Source organism: Psilocybe cubensis, chromosome 4 (genome assembly GCF_017499595.1).
Source record: "Psilocybe cubensis strain MGC-MH-2018 chromosome 4, whole genome shotgun sequence".
NCBI lineage: Eukaryota > Fungi > Basidiomycota > Agaricomycetes > Agaricales > Agrocybaceae > Psilocybe > Psilocybe cubensis.
The window spans coordinates 900,376-912,913 of NC_063002.1; the positions used below are offsets into that span (position 1 = coordinate 900,376).

At 45.9% G+C, this 12,538-nt stretch overlaps 4 protein-coding genes across 4 annotated transcripts; 2 read left to right on the top strand and 2 right to left on the bottom strand.

Moving 5' to 3' along the window:
* Positions 1-454: 454 nt before the first annotated feature.
* JR316_0004399 (uncharacterized protein) lies at positions 455-4,121 on the bottom strand (the record flags this gene model as incomplete). Its single annotated transcript, XM_047890165.1, has 6 exons — positions 455-1,861; positions 1,923-3,022; positions 3,081-3,122; positions 3,178-3,264; positions 3,313-3,816; positions 3,866-4,121. The coding sequence occupies 6 exons, from the start codon at positions 4,119-4,121 to the stop codon at positions 455-457; spliced, it is 3,396 nt and encodes a 1,131-aa protein (XP_047749926.1).
* Positions 4,122-4,260: 139 nt separating this feature from the next.
* On the top strand, positions 4,261-6,862 carry JR316_0004400 (Glutamyl-tRNA(Gln) amidotransferase subunit B, mitochondrial; the record flags this gene model as incomplete). The annotated part of the gene is made up of 14 exons (XM_047890166.1): positions 4,261-4,414; positions 4,467-4,546; positions 4,598-4,739; positions 4,804-4,892; positions 4,942-5,045; positions 5,094-5,178; positions 5,232-5,343; positions 5,392-5,570; positions 5,634-5,890; positions 5,944-6,062; positions 6,129-6,468; positions 6,501-6,547; positions 6,668-6,765; positions 6,815-6,862. The coding sequence occupies 14 exons, from the start codon at positions 4,261-4,263 to the stop codon at positions 6,860-6,862; spliced, it is 1,854 nt and encodes a 617-aa protein (XP_047749927.1).
* A 1,251-nt stretch (positions 6,863-8,113) lies between these two features.
* On the bottom strand, positions 8,114-9,235 carry JR316_0004401 (uncharacterized protein; the record flags this gene model as incomplete). The annotated part of the gene is made up of 1 exon (XM_047890167.1): positions 8,114-9,235. The coding sequence occupies one exon, from the start codon at positions 9,233-9,235 to the stop codon at positions 8,114-8,116; it is 1,122 nt and encodes a 373-aa protein (XP_047749928.1).
* A 1,585-nt stretch (positions 9,236-10,820) lies between these two features.
* JR316_0004402 (uncharacterized protein) lies at positions 10,821-12,497 on the top strand (the record flags this gene model as incomplete). Its single annotated transcript, XM_047890168.1, has 5 exons — positions 10,821-10,867; positions 10,919-11,246; positions 11,312-11,662; positions 11,718-11,875; positions 11,930-12,497. The coding sequence occupies 5 exons, from the start codon at positions 10,821-10,823 to the stop codon at positions 12,495-12,497; spliced, it is 1,452 nt and encodes a 483-aa protein (XP_047749929.1).
* Positions 12,498-12,538: the final 41 nt, after the last annotated feature.

A 12,538-nucleotide genomic window follows, 5' to 3' on the forward strand; every position in this document is an offset into this window, starting at 1 on the left:
AACAATTTCTATCTACAACAAAATTGCTCATTGAAGTACGCCTTCAAAAATCAGCGTCTAACAAACTGAATGAGATTGGTTAGCGATCATTTGATTCGAAGGTTTATTGTCCATGTGATTGATTCTACACTTCGTTAGGTAGGAATAAAGTGGGGGAGAGATAGGGATATATGCATGAAAGCAAAAGTAATAAGTGATAATAATGTACATGAAAATCGTCAAAGAAAATATCAGAGGGGCTACAGCGGGGACGATGAAATGGTGTCGGGATAATGAGGGATGACGGGGTGTGTGTCGTGTGGTATCGTGCTTGATGTTGATGATAAATGATGTGGGAGGGTTCCGAAAACAGGTAAGCTGTCCGTGATGGTTAATGCAAAAAATGTAACAAAAAAGCAACATAAGAGAGAAGTTCAATTCATGATCATTAAATAATGCCTGTCAAGTCGGAATGTTATCTGGTCGGTGGACGTGAAGAAGCTTTGGGATATGTTGCGCTTGTGTTGGCGCCACTACTGGGTGCAGCTGCATTCAAACGGCCCATAGAGGCAGATGGTGGTTTCCGAATGACAACAAACGATTTCTGGGGTTGAGGTGTGTTTTCCGTATTGAGTCCTCCAAGCTCTTCGTCTACAGCCGCTTTTCCCAAGTTCGGTGTAGATGCCTGACCGCCCGCCATACTATGCGGTCGGTTCCTTCTTAAGCGGTACCAGGGCTTCCTCTTCTTATGATTCTGCTCATCCCCCGAGTCGTCATCGTCATCCACATCGTTGTCACCGACGACAAATTTATGGGCAGCCATAGCCTCTGGTGGGCGCAAGAATGTGTCTTCTGAAACATGTGTTTGTCTCGGTCCAAGCGACGACTGGCCTAGGTCCTGTTGTTGCTGGAACACTCTCGACATTGACTGAGAAGATGCCGGTCCACTGGGTAAATAATCGATAATGGCTGTTTGAGATTTGGTGCGCGTGTGAACAGGCATCATAGCGCCTGAGGGTAACCCATTGACACCGACGGCGACTTCTACATTCGCAACCGAAAGAGGGATGTTCTCATCGCTATCCATACCCCTTTCATAGAACAATGGAGAACCACCAAGTGCAGATGTGCTTTGGTTTCCAACCGGTTGTACTTGGCTGTGTTGTCCAATAGATGGAAAGGTGTGGGTTGAGCCGGTGTTTATTGCATACGGTGTGTCGATATGAGCCCTGCCACCCCCAACGCGAGAAAATCCGCTCGTTGGAACGCTGTTAGACATATTTGATGAAGGAGAAGCCTTCGGTTGCGGGGTGTGACCTATCTGTGGTACATTGCTGACAGGTGTGTATCCCGACGCGGGTCGAGGGAATGGTTGCCAGGCTCCCATGATATAACCTTCATCCTCGCTATCCACAAGTTCTTCCTTATACGGCCTATTTGCATGCTCCGGTCTCAAAACGGATGGAGGTTGTGAATTGGCAGACCCCTTCCTTGACTCAGTGTTCAAGAATCTGGGTGGGGTGGATGTTCCATCGATAGGTTGAATCCCTCCAACTGGCGGCATATATGACGACAAATCGGAGTCCCTAGTCTGAATTTGTGACGGGCTCGTGTTGTTCATTTTCCGTCTGTGCGAGTGGCGACGCCTACTATTTCTTCTGCTCCGTTTCCTTGACCCGCAGCATCCCAAAAGGCCACAGGCTCCCAATAAACCGCTGTCCACGACATGTCGACTGCGATCAAAACCAACTCTTCCAACAATCCGAACAAGAGCCTCGAGAAGTTTTACCGCCAACATGAAGATAAGGGCAAGATAAACAAGGGCAAGGATAATCAAAATTCCATATGCGACCCAACCCCCTGGACCGGGACCGATTGAAATCTAGAGAGTCAACATTCAATGGATATTGAATTTTTTAAAAGACAAGAGAAAGAATACGCACAGCCTGAGTTAAAATAACCAGCAAAACGGCGATAACAATTCTGGCAACGCAGAACAAAAAGCTAATCAGACCCATGCTTGCTCCACTACCCCATGGCAGCCATATACTCGTCACCAGAGCCGAGATCACTTCAACAACGAGAATGATGATGGCTTGAGCAGTGCCGCTTTTCTGACCTGCTCCAACTGTAACACCGAATGCAATATTTGTAGCAAAGAATAAACTTGCAAAAAGCTGTGAACCATGCCGATAGTGGTTATATAATGGTCCTAAAGAGAGTAGTGTCTTTGTCTCGTCATAGAGTTTGTTGGTAGTAGTGAAAGTCACTCGAATAACCAGATGCGCAGGGACGAGAATCGAGAATATGACAAAGGAAAGCGCGGCCAGGACAATTGAAGAAGTACCAACAACGTCCTTCAACGTCATTTGATAACAGGAAAACACCGTCACAGGCAAATGAAACAAGACAAGTATTCGAACAAGATTTCCATGTAGCACGCTTCCATGAAATGCTCCAAAGTCTGAGCGTAGACGCCACCAGGATCTGTGAGAGTTTATGCCACGCTCAGAAGAAACACCGGAGCTGGGTAAAGGTAATGAGAATTTTGCGTTAGGAAATTTACCACTCGCTGATAGGCCAGGAGCTGAGCCAGTTAATGATTTGCTTTCATCAATTGCTGAAGGCAATGCAGCGTCCCCTAGTTCTTTGCTTCCGAAAGCCGGGCTGCGTGACCTGGTTAAACGGTTCATGCCGGTGCCATGTCCCTGTCCTCCTCCAGAACCACCAAACAGACCGACAGTATAATCAATTACACATATGAGAATAGAGATGACTATAGCAGCTGCTATGATCCCGAGGAAGATAATCATGCAAGTTGGGAAAAGATCTTGGGGACGAATGCCAAGAGTGTAAGCAAACGATGAAATTCCATGGGTGGCGTCAGGTGGCAGGGAATAGATGACATTAGGAACTGATGGGTCAATGAAAATAGGGGATTGACTGTCTGAAAGCTGATCTGCAAAGCCATCTGGAGGAGAGTAGCGGCTTGTATTTAGTGGATCCCAGTGATGAGACTGTGACGATTGCGTCAAAGAGATATCTGCAGTGATAGAGGACGGTAAACGTGAGAGAATAAAAAGGGGCAGAGAAACAATTACTGTAAGAAAGAGTTGACCATGCGGTCTGGGTAAGTAGAGGGTCTGAGGCAAGATGTCATGAGGACGAAAATAGACCTGAGAGCTGGGAGTAACGTACAAACAAATTGAGGCCACTCTACTGCCACCATAGCCAGGATTGCACACCACTGCGTATGAAAGATAACATCTCGCATGGAAGGTGTGCCTATTTTTTGTTAGTTAGATATCTTGTAGACTATTGTAAGAGCCTTACAAAAACGCATTAATGCTGGGCTGGTAGCAAGGCGCTCTCCACTGATAGCACTTGCCAAAATATAGCCAGCACTTTGTGCACGAGACCATAACCCTCGACCAGGGCGGGTTATCCCCCTGTTCCAAGCAGATACGATTCTGGCGATCCCGACTACAATCCAGTAAGCTATTGCAAGCCCAACGGTTGACCAAAAGATGATTTTTGCGTTCCCATAAGGCGAGTTGACCCTTGGATTCAGTGGAGTGATCAGCATATCAAGACAGAGAAGTTCCTTGCCAAAAGGATCGACAGCACGTAGACGCGTAATTAATGTAGTAAGTTCCCGGTCCCGACCCCAAGGGATGGTTGACGAAAATGCGAAGGGTCCAGAGGCGATCGGGCAGAAAGTGCCATCCAATGAAGTCAGTTCGGGAAGGGGGCTTTGAGGTCGCATATTCTGGCATAGATAAGAGCTGTTCGACCACGCATTGAGCGTAAGAACAGATGAGGTGGTGAACAGAGTGGCTACAAAGTGGCATCAGAAATAGAGTCATGCATTAATCGCAGAACATACCTAAACTCCCGCTCCGATTTGTAGAGCCTACAATATCCTGCGGACTGTTTCCGATGACCGTGAGGTTTAGATATCTTCCAAATTCTTCATTCTGGAGAACCTGTCCGTAGACAGTGTTGACATCAAACTTTTGGGAACTTGAGCTCTGAGAATCATCGAAGCAATCTTGGATAGGTATAGATATGGGGTCTGCGATGACAGAAGGTATCAGTACAAAGGTGATATAAAGCAAGACTGGGGGTAGATAGACCCTCATCGTAGCACACGACGACGAGCCCTCCACGGTGCGTGCCGGACGAAACAAACTTTGGACAAGGGCAAGTGACGCCGAAATTGAACTCGTGTGATTACATCATACAACCAATGTCAAGTGCTCGGTGTTCGCCCATCACGGCATGTTACTCCGTCGTGTATACACTCGTTCCCTCAACAGTCGCGCTTTTCATGATTTGAGAACATATCAGGATGATCCACGGTGGCCGGGATGGCAAGTAATTATTGGAATAGAAACACATGCGCAGATAAAGTCCCGTCGAAAGCTTTTCTCAGGTACCTTTTTTACCAGTTTGTACATTTTTTGTCTGATACCTGCTTGCAACAGACACATTCACTCCGGAGGGTGATGAGCTTCCAAACACCAAAGTATCACCATTCGATGCAGCATTTCCTGGAACTCTTCCTGTTAGTTCCATCTTGGAAATAAGCAAACAGGAAACACTCAATTGTTTGTAGAAAGTCAATCCAAAATGTGTCGACTTGGCCATTCGTACCGCGCTGGCTTTGAGAAGCAAAATATCTATGCGCTCATCCTTCGACAGAAAGCATTACTTCTACTCAGACCAGCCATTGGGTTATCAAATCACTCAACAATACTGTGAGTATGTTTGATTTCAGTATCGTTGAGGCCTTGGTATTAATTGGTCCAAATATCTTACCAGCTCCAATTGCAACGCATGGGGTATTGGAACTAGAAATGCCCAGAGCAGCACCAATCAAAGTTCGCATCAAGCAGATTCAATTGGAACAAGTGCGTACTGACGTCTTTAATGCAACTCAAGTGTTAATTGCAGTTTCAGGACACTGCAAAATCGACGTTTAATCCGCGTTTGCAGAAATCATATATCGATCTCAATAGAGCTGGTGCAGGCCTCATGGAGATTGTCTCAGAACCCGACCTACGGTAAATCGTGTCCCGGCTTCTTATATTTTCTTTGTTTACATTCCTCAGTTCTCCAGAAGAAGCTGGTGCTTATGTTCGCACCTTGCAATCTGTTCTTCGCGCTGTGGGATCAAGCGACGGAAATATGGAACAAGTACGGTAATTCCACCTGTTGTTCTATATCTTTCAACATTTATATGTAAACAGGGATCACTTCGTTGCGATGTTAATGTCTCAGTGAATAGGAAAGGCGAAGTTCCTGGGACCCGTTGCGAGATTAAAAATTTGAATAGTGTGAAATACATGATGGCAGCTATTGGTATGGTGTTTCTTTTTGTTCGATGCTTGACACTCATTCGTCATATAGTTCACGAAATTAAACGACAAACCCAATTTCTTGACACCAACCCCGGAGCTACTGTCCCACAGGAAACTCGTGGTTTCAACGAAAATACATTCGAAACATACCGGCTTCGATCCAAAGAGGATGCTCCAGACTATAGATACATGCCGGATCCGAATTTGGGCGTCCTAGTACTGAGTCAGGTACTAGCCTTGAACTTCGCATGTTGTTTTAACTGCTGACATATATTACCGGGACCCTCGCAGGCCCGGATTGACGATATAAAAACAAATTTGCCGTCCCTGCCTTGGGATATTCGCTCGCGGCTAGTATCTAAATATCCGTCACTAAATGCAAAGGAAAAGAGCCTGAATGTGCTTATTAATGTCAACAGTGGCAAAGAAATCGGATTCGATGGTGAAAATAGCGGCGGTGCGGTTGAATACTTCGAGGAGTTGTGTCAGACGCCTGTTACAGGCGGAAGCAGACCAACCGTGCGAGATCCTGTGGTGTTATTGAATTGGTGCGAGCCGTTGTCCTAAATAAGTAAAATAACTACCTCTGATACTCTTCTAGGCTGACACACGAACTACTTGGACAATTAGCTTCACGAAAGGAAACATTTAGCGATAACCCGCTTTCAGCCAGTCAATTCGGGGAACTTGTTGACTTAGTCCAGGATGGTACTATCACTGGTAAACTTTATCTTGCAACCCCGTGTCTATTTTGCAATCTCTTACTGCGCGCAAAATATCCCACAGGTACTTCCGGAAAGCACCTTTTACGCCACATGCTTGCCAACCCGTCCTCTCGCCGTCCCAGAGAAATTGCCACAGAACTCCAACTAGTTGCCTTAACCTCAACTTCTAGTTCACAGTCTACAACCTCGTCTGACTCTTCGGTCATTTCTGAACTCGAAGATTTGTGTCGCTCAGCTGTATCCAATTTACCGTGCGAAGTGGCTGCTCTTCGGGCTGGAAATAAAAATGTGCTGAATAAAATTGTTGGGTATGTAATGAAGAAAAGCAGGGGTCGGGCAGATGCTACCGCAACTCGGGAATTGGTGGAGAAAATGGTTATGCAGGATGGCTGCAAATTAACGTGATTCCACTACTACATTCTTCTGGATACAGTTGTGACCCTGTACAAATGTGCATCATCGAGTACGTTACAGGTCTGGGTTTGTGTAGACGCCGTGTTGACATTACCACAGACACTTATTATTATTTAACGTTTCGATTTCAATACCCATACTACAGTTGGCATTCACTTTCTTACGGAGCGATTTACCTACTTTCAGGCCATCTCAGAGACCCGTGCGTACCCATCGGTGCCGTGAACGAACAACGCAAGAAAGGATTACCACCGCCGCTACCTAGCCAAACTCGGTTAGCTAACGTCAGTAACTTTATTTAATCCCCCACCCCCTTTCTTTTTGTTCCCGTAGACTGTGATGCTTGCTGGTGCAGGAACCCACATCAGGAATTTCCACTAGGAGAGCCGTTTGGCGACCCTTCTTTTCCACCGCCATGTTTCGGGAAGGGTTTTGACTCTATCAGACTTTTGACTCATTCTTTCTTCTGCATACTTACGCTCACAGGTTACCTTGAATTCGCGGAGATCCCCTTCCCTTTAACTATCCTCTTCTCGTGGCGTTTTCTGGAGTGTCCAACGTGTACTTACTTGTCCACAAGTAAATACCCATCGGCTGGATGGGGGTGTCAGGGGTAATTCTCATTCCGTGTGTAGCATTTAAAGCTTGACCACCCATCTTAACGGCAGATGCAGATCTTTGAGATTTTGTTTCTTATACTCATTTGCCTTATATAGGCACGGGAAGCAAAGCTTCAGAATACATCTTGAGAGTATGGGCTACTGAAACAGCCAGATAAATACGTGAATTTTTCAGTAATTGGGACATGCCAGACTTCGATTAGAAACTAACCGCGTTCTTGGAGGTGCGCATGCGTCGCGGCACGGCGGGGCAAGGTAGGGATGCTTACTTTTTCAAACATGCTGCGCTTCATTCAATTGCTTCAAAGCCTGTAACCATCTACTACGCCTGGCGCGTGAAGATAGATGCTAAGAATTTGCATATGCAGATCTTCTGTGGTGATTGATGTCAACGGATGATGCCATTTAATTTCAATCCTCAACAATCGCCATCCACTTGAACAGTCTTTAACGTGGATCGTATCTGCCCACCTACTAGATTCAACGTCAATGCTAATTGAATGGATTATGGCGACTTTAATTAATTAATAAGTCGTGAAGAAGGCAGTGGCGATTTGAGCGGCTTCCATGCTACGACTCTCGACACTTTCGAGGGATGCCTCATTTTCCTGTAAGCGGTGCCGCGCGGTTCCGGTGCGAAGCTGAGCCTTCTGTTAGTATAAATTTTACTTGAGAATATATCTAATTCAGTAATAATGTATTGGAACAGTAACTAAATTCATGTAGTGACGTAGTCTCGCATCCGGAAACCCTGTTGTACAAGTGAAATAGAGGGGGAAATGCTGTCAGGTAGCGATACAGTCGGAAGGAAGGTGAAGAGAGTAAAAAAGATGAAAATTACAAAGGACTTATAAACGGTCATAGGATCCTTCTGGTGATAAGTATCAAGATAGAACCAGTGTGCAGAGGTAGAAAGTCAAACAACAGAACAGAGAATAGATACAGAGTATTACAGAGTTCAATCCATGATGTCCGTGAATCCCAAATCTGTAGAAAAGAAATCCGTTTTCCACTACGAAAAGGCTAACCCTGCCCAGGTCGTAACTGCTCCTATAACCGCCGCGCCAGCAGCAGATTTGAGTGTAGAACCGCCCTGACCGGCTGCAACCTTTGCCTTTGCACTTAGATATGCCTTTCGATTTTCCTTTTCTATTTTCTTGAAAAGCTCATCTACCGCACTTTCATTACGTCCAAGAATAACAAGTGCTTGTGGATCGTTTTCGTCGTCGCTCATACTTATGGCTGTAGAGAACTTGAGCGAAGTGGCCTTTGCCACTACGTCCGCTACATCTGCCTTTGGGATGATGTAGATGGTGGCAGCGGCACCATCGGATAGTTTGGATACGAAAATATCGCGTTCTGCTGCACTCATAGTGCGGCCAAGTGGTTGGGGTTGCCGTACAACATTTGGTGGGCGGTGGCTTGACAGGCTCTCGGTGGTGGTTAAGTGCGAAGGATCGCTGATATAGGAAAGGTCCGCGGAAATGATTTCCTCCTCTTTGGTCGGTGGAGTGGAGCTGGAAGTGAAACTGGAAGCGGGCGTAGGTGGAATGAGTGTACCTGGCATTGTAGCTCGAGGACCTTTCGACTTGTCCCGGACCGGCGAAGGGGTTGCAATGGTCTCCTGCCATCTTACTATCCGAGCTGTTTTGCCACTTTCTGCGTCACTTTCTTCATCCCGGTCACCAAATATCCCTGGTTCAAGTAGGCGCGCTACAATTTCGCTCGAACTTGTTGAAAGAGAGAGGAGGCTGTCGCTCTGGTTAACTGGTGGTTGTGCAGAGAGGCGACGGCGATTGCGGATGAATGTTTTTGCCTCTTCTTCACTTTCGCGCTCTAGGGCGCGTCCAGGAGATGCGATTGCCATAGATTCCAACGCGTCTGATAAATGCCTCTCCAGTGTGTTCCCCCTATTTTCCGCCCCCTGTGCTCTCGTCGGCGATTCCGTGAAGGGACATCCAGACCGTGGATGTCCCGCCCTCGGTCGTTTACATTTTGAACATTGGGGCACCTTGCGTGGTGTTGCAGATGGTGTCGTGCTCTCAAGGTCGTCAACTGTCAACGCGCTGTTTTTGCTACCTACTGAAGGTGAATTCTGGACTGAGCGCGACGCGGATCTAAGAGCATATGGCATAGTATCGGTTCACGGCTCGAGTTTTCAGGCGTATTGCGGGCTTGATTTATAGAGACTGAGGTTAGGCTTGATAGTCGGATCCTTGAGAATGCGACTTTTAAAATTGGGCAGTGGCCTTTTATGGGTTGAATTATAACAAAAGGTTTGGGTTGGCGACGGGATCAATCGCGTCCTTGTCACTCACATTCGCTTCAGGTTTCTAGGCCAGATTGGAGCCACTGTCTTTGTGCTCGAAATACCTTGGTGCCACTGAAAGCAGTAAGGGACGTAAATTGTGTTGTGTAGTATTATAGCAATAAATTTCAAGGACTCAGGATGAGTCAACAAATTCACGTTCCGGTTTCTCACACAACCGGTTTCGGTGTGCCACCGTATTGTCAAACTTGGTCAAACCTTAAAGGCTCCTCAAAAGTCGAAATCGTCTCGAAGGTCATGTTCAAGCCTGACACTCTTTTTCCAGATTATTCAGAGTAATCCGAAGCTCGTATAAGGGAGGCCCTTTGAGCCATCCAATCACACACTCAACGCTGGTCGCTGCCTGTTTCATTCGAACCAATATCCATATATTATACATCATCTTTTGAACACATTGTGGCCTCTCATTTCATTGAAATTACCTGTTAACAATGGAACAAGCCTTGTGACTCGATGCAGATTCTGCCTGGGCTCTAGCTCGGAAACATTCATGTACTTATCTCACAAGATTCTGAGGCCAGTCCCGAATAGGCAGTAACATTACCATTGGTGGCAACCTCGCAAGTTGAACACGCAATGACTTGGAATGAGTTCATCAAACAATGACTTGGGAGTAAGAAACCTTGAACATTGTGTAAACGTTATAGCGTTTAGAGATAAGCATGTAGAGTTGCAACACTGGTCGATGTGTAGGCAACCAGTGGATATTATGAGCGACGTCAAGTATAGCATCCAGCAATAAAAACATTGGCTAAAAATGAAGGTCTCAATACGATATTCCATTATATGCCCCGTGTTGTATGGAGGCGCCAATCACTAACAATTAATGCATGGAAAAGACCAAAAAAAGTGACATCATAGGATATTTTCAACTCTCAGCTATTCGCCAGCAAAGCTATATTTTAATTAAATGGCTCAGAAAGATGAAACCGTAAACATGCACTTATCGTTTATGACTGTAGCCTGATACAGACAATCTGATACCAAGTTCGAGTCAAAGAAAGGAAGCAAAATACAAAGAAAATGATCACAAATTCGGCAGTAACCGATTCTCCAAAGTGATGGCTAACGGACATGACACGGTCAAGAATTGGTCAAGAAGTCCGTTCCAACCTGCTACATAGTTTGTACCACTAATCATGTCCCATTCACAAGAAGTCTATCCTTAAGGTAAGAAATAAAGTCGTTTCCGCGTTATCAAATGGAACATTAACTGCGCGTAGGCTCAGGGGGCGCAATCGGGTTATCACCCTGTTTCTGTTACTTCGACCACCGACTATTTCACGCTCTTTTCCAGAAACCTACCGCTTAAAGCACCCATACACATAATTGATACCCTCATACACTTATTCCATTCTCTCAGCTTTTAAGCTGTGGGTTATACCTTGCGATGAAGAACTTTGTAACTCGGAAAACCTCGCATGGCTTACTGAAACGGTGCGTGCCAACTTCACCTCATCGTTCTGTCAGTTTATAAAACGTTGCCAGACATTCAGATACCCAACTTGCTGAGAGGGCTGATGAAAATTGTGAACCAGCAGATCCTGCCAACACCGTAACTGACAGGTTGAACACATTGCTTCAGAATTCGGGCGATGGCTATGTCCTGAGCTTATGTCCATCTCAGACTTACATGATACAAGCGCCTATCCTATTCGCACATCCCAACCAAGAGATAAGCACCCTTGGTTACCCCAGAGATAACACAAGAGCTGTAATCTCCGTCGCAGGGCCTGTAATGAACGGGCAAGGTCATACAACGGCGGTCGATGGAACGTGCAGTACTTGTTCAGGGGTCAAGCTGAGGAATGTTCAAGTAAGAAGCTTCACTAATGAAAAACCTCATTTCTTATATTTTATTATGTTGATTCTGACATCTAGATTGACGGTGCCAGGCGAGGAGCTGCCCCTACGAACGGCGGCGGAAATATTGAAATGGGGGGAGGCAACTCAAACCAATTAATCGAATTCGTACATTCTTGGGATCCAAGAAGTTGGACTTGTCTCCACATTGCAGAAGGTCCCTTAAGCTGTAGTGGGGTCACCATTCAAAACAACGATATTGGTCCTTGTGGTTCAGATGCCTTTCAAGAATGGGCCGACGGGATCAGTGTTAGCTGCCGGGATTCTGTAGTCCGCAATAACATGATTCAAGATCCTACTGATGGAGGTATCGTCGTATTTGGGTCCCCTGGGACACAGGTCTACAACAATACCATCTGGATTCTTAATGTACGTCGCATTCGTCGTGCTTTACCGGGAAGTGGAAAAGTCTAATCTGTGTCAGGCAACATTGTTAGGCGGGATCAACCTTGTTGATTATGACCCTTGGAATGGGGATTTCACGAGTACAGTTGTTCGCGATAATGTCATTTTGGGTGGTTTCGCGACAGATGAGCCAGATAATGATACCAAGGGAAACAATGCTGAGAATGCTATCATCAAGTTGGTCGTTTTTCGATATTTTTTGTACGCGTAACTCAATCTATGGCTTTGAAGGATTGGAATAGCTATTGGGCCGAAGACCTGGTTCGGCGATAGATACGGCAATAACGTGGTCAAGAATGGGGTCGTACAAAACAACAAATTGTCTGGGGCTTTCAGCTACGGGATAGCCGCTACATCTGCCACCAATTTTACAATCCAAGGAAATGCGATGTTTGGAAATACTTCATTCATTGGTGCTCGTGGCCCCCTTTGCACGGACAGTGATGTAGTCCCTACACCAGGTCCCTTTATTTTGGACCCGACTACAACGACGGATATGTCTGTACAATCTGACTTTCAGCACAGCAATGAAGCCGATGCCTTCACCTGTGTTCTTCCTCCCAATGGAGGCGACTTCTGGCCTTTTGGTCTCAACCCTTCCAACTCTTCTACCTCTGCAGGCACCAATGGCACCAAACCCACTTCTGGAAACACCGCTGGGGTTGCAATAGGAGTCATTGTAGCAGTGATCGCAACTGCCATCATAACATGGTTTGCTCGGAAAAAAATTATCGCTCATCGGGAAGCCGCCCATCATTTCAAAGCTACAAAACAAACGGAGTACAACCAGAAAATTTAAATGTCCTGAATTTCTTGACCTCCTAACATTCTTTTCAACTC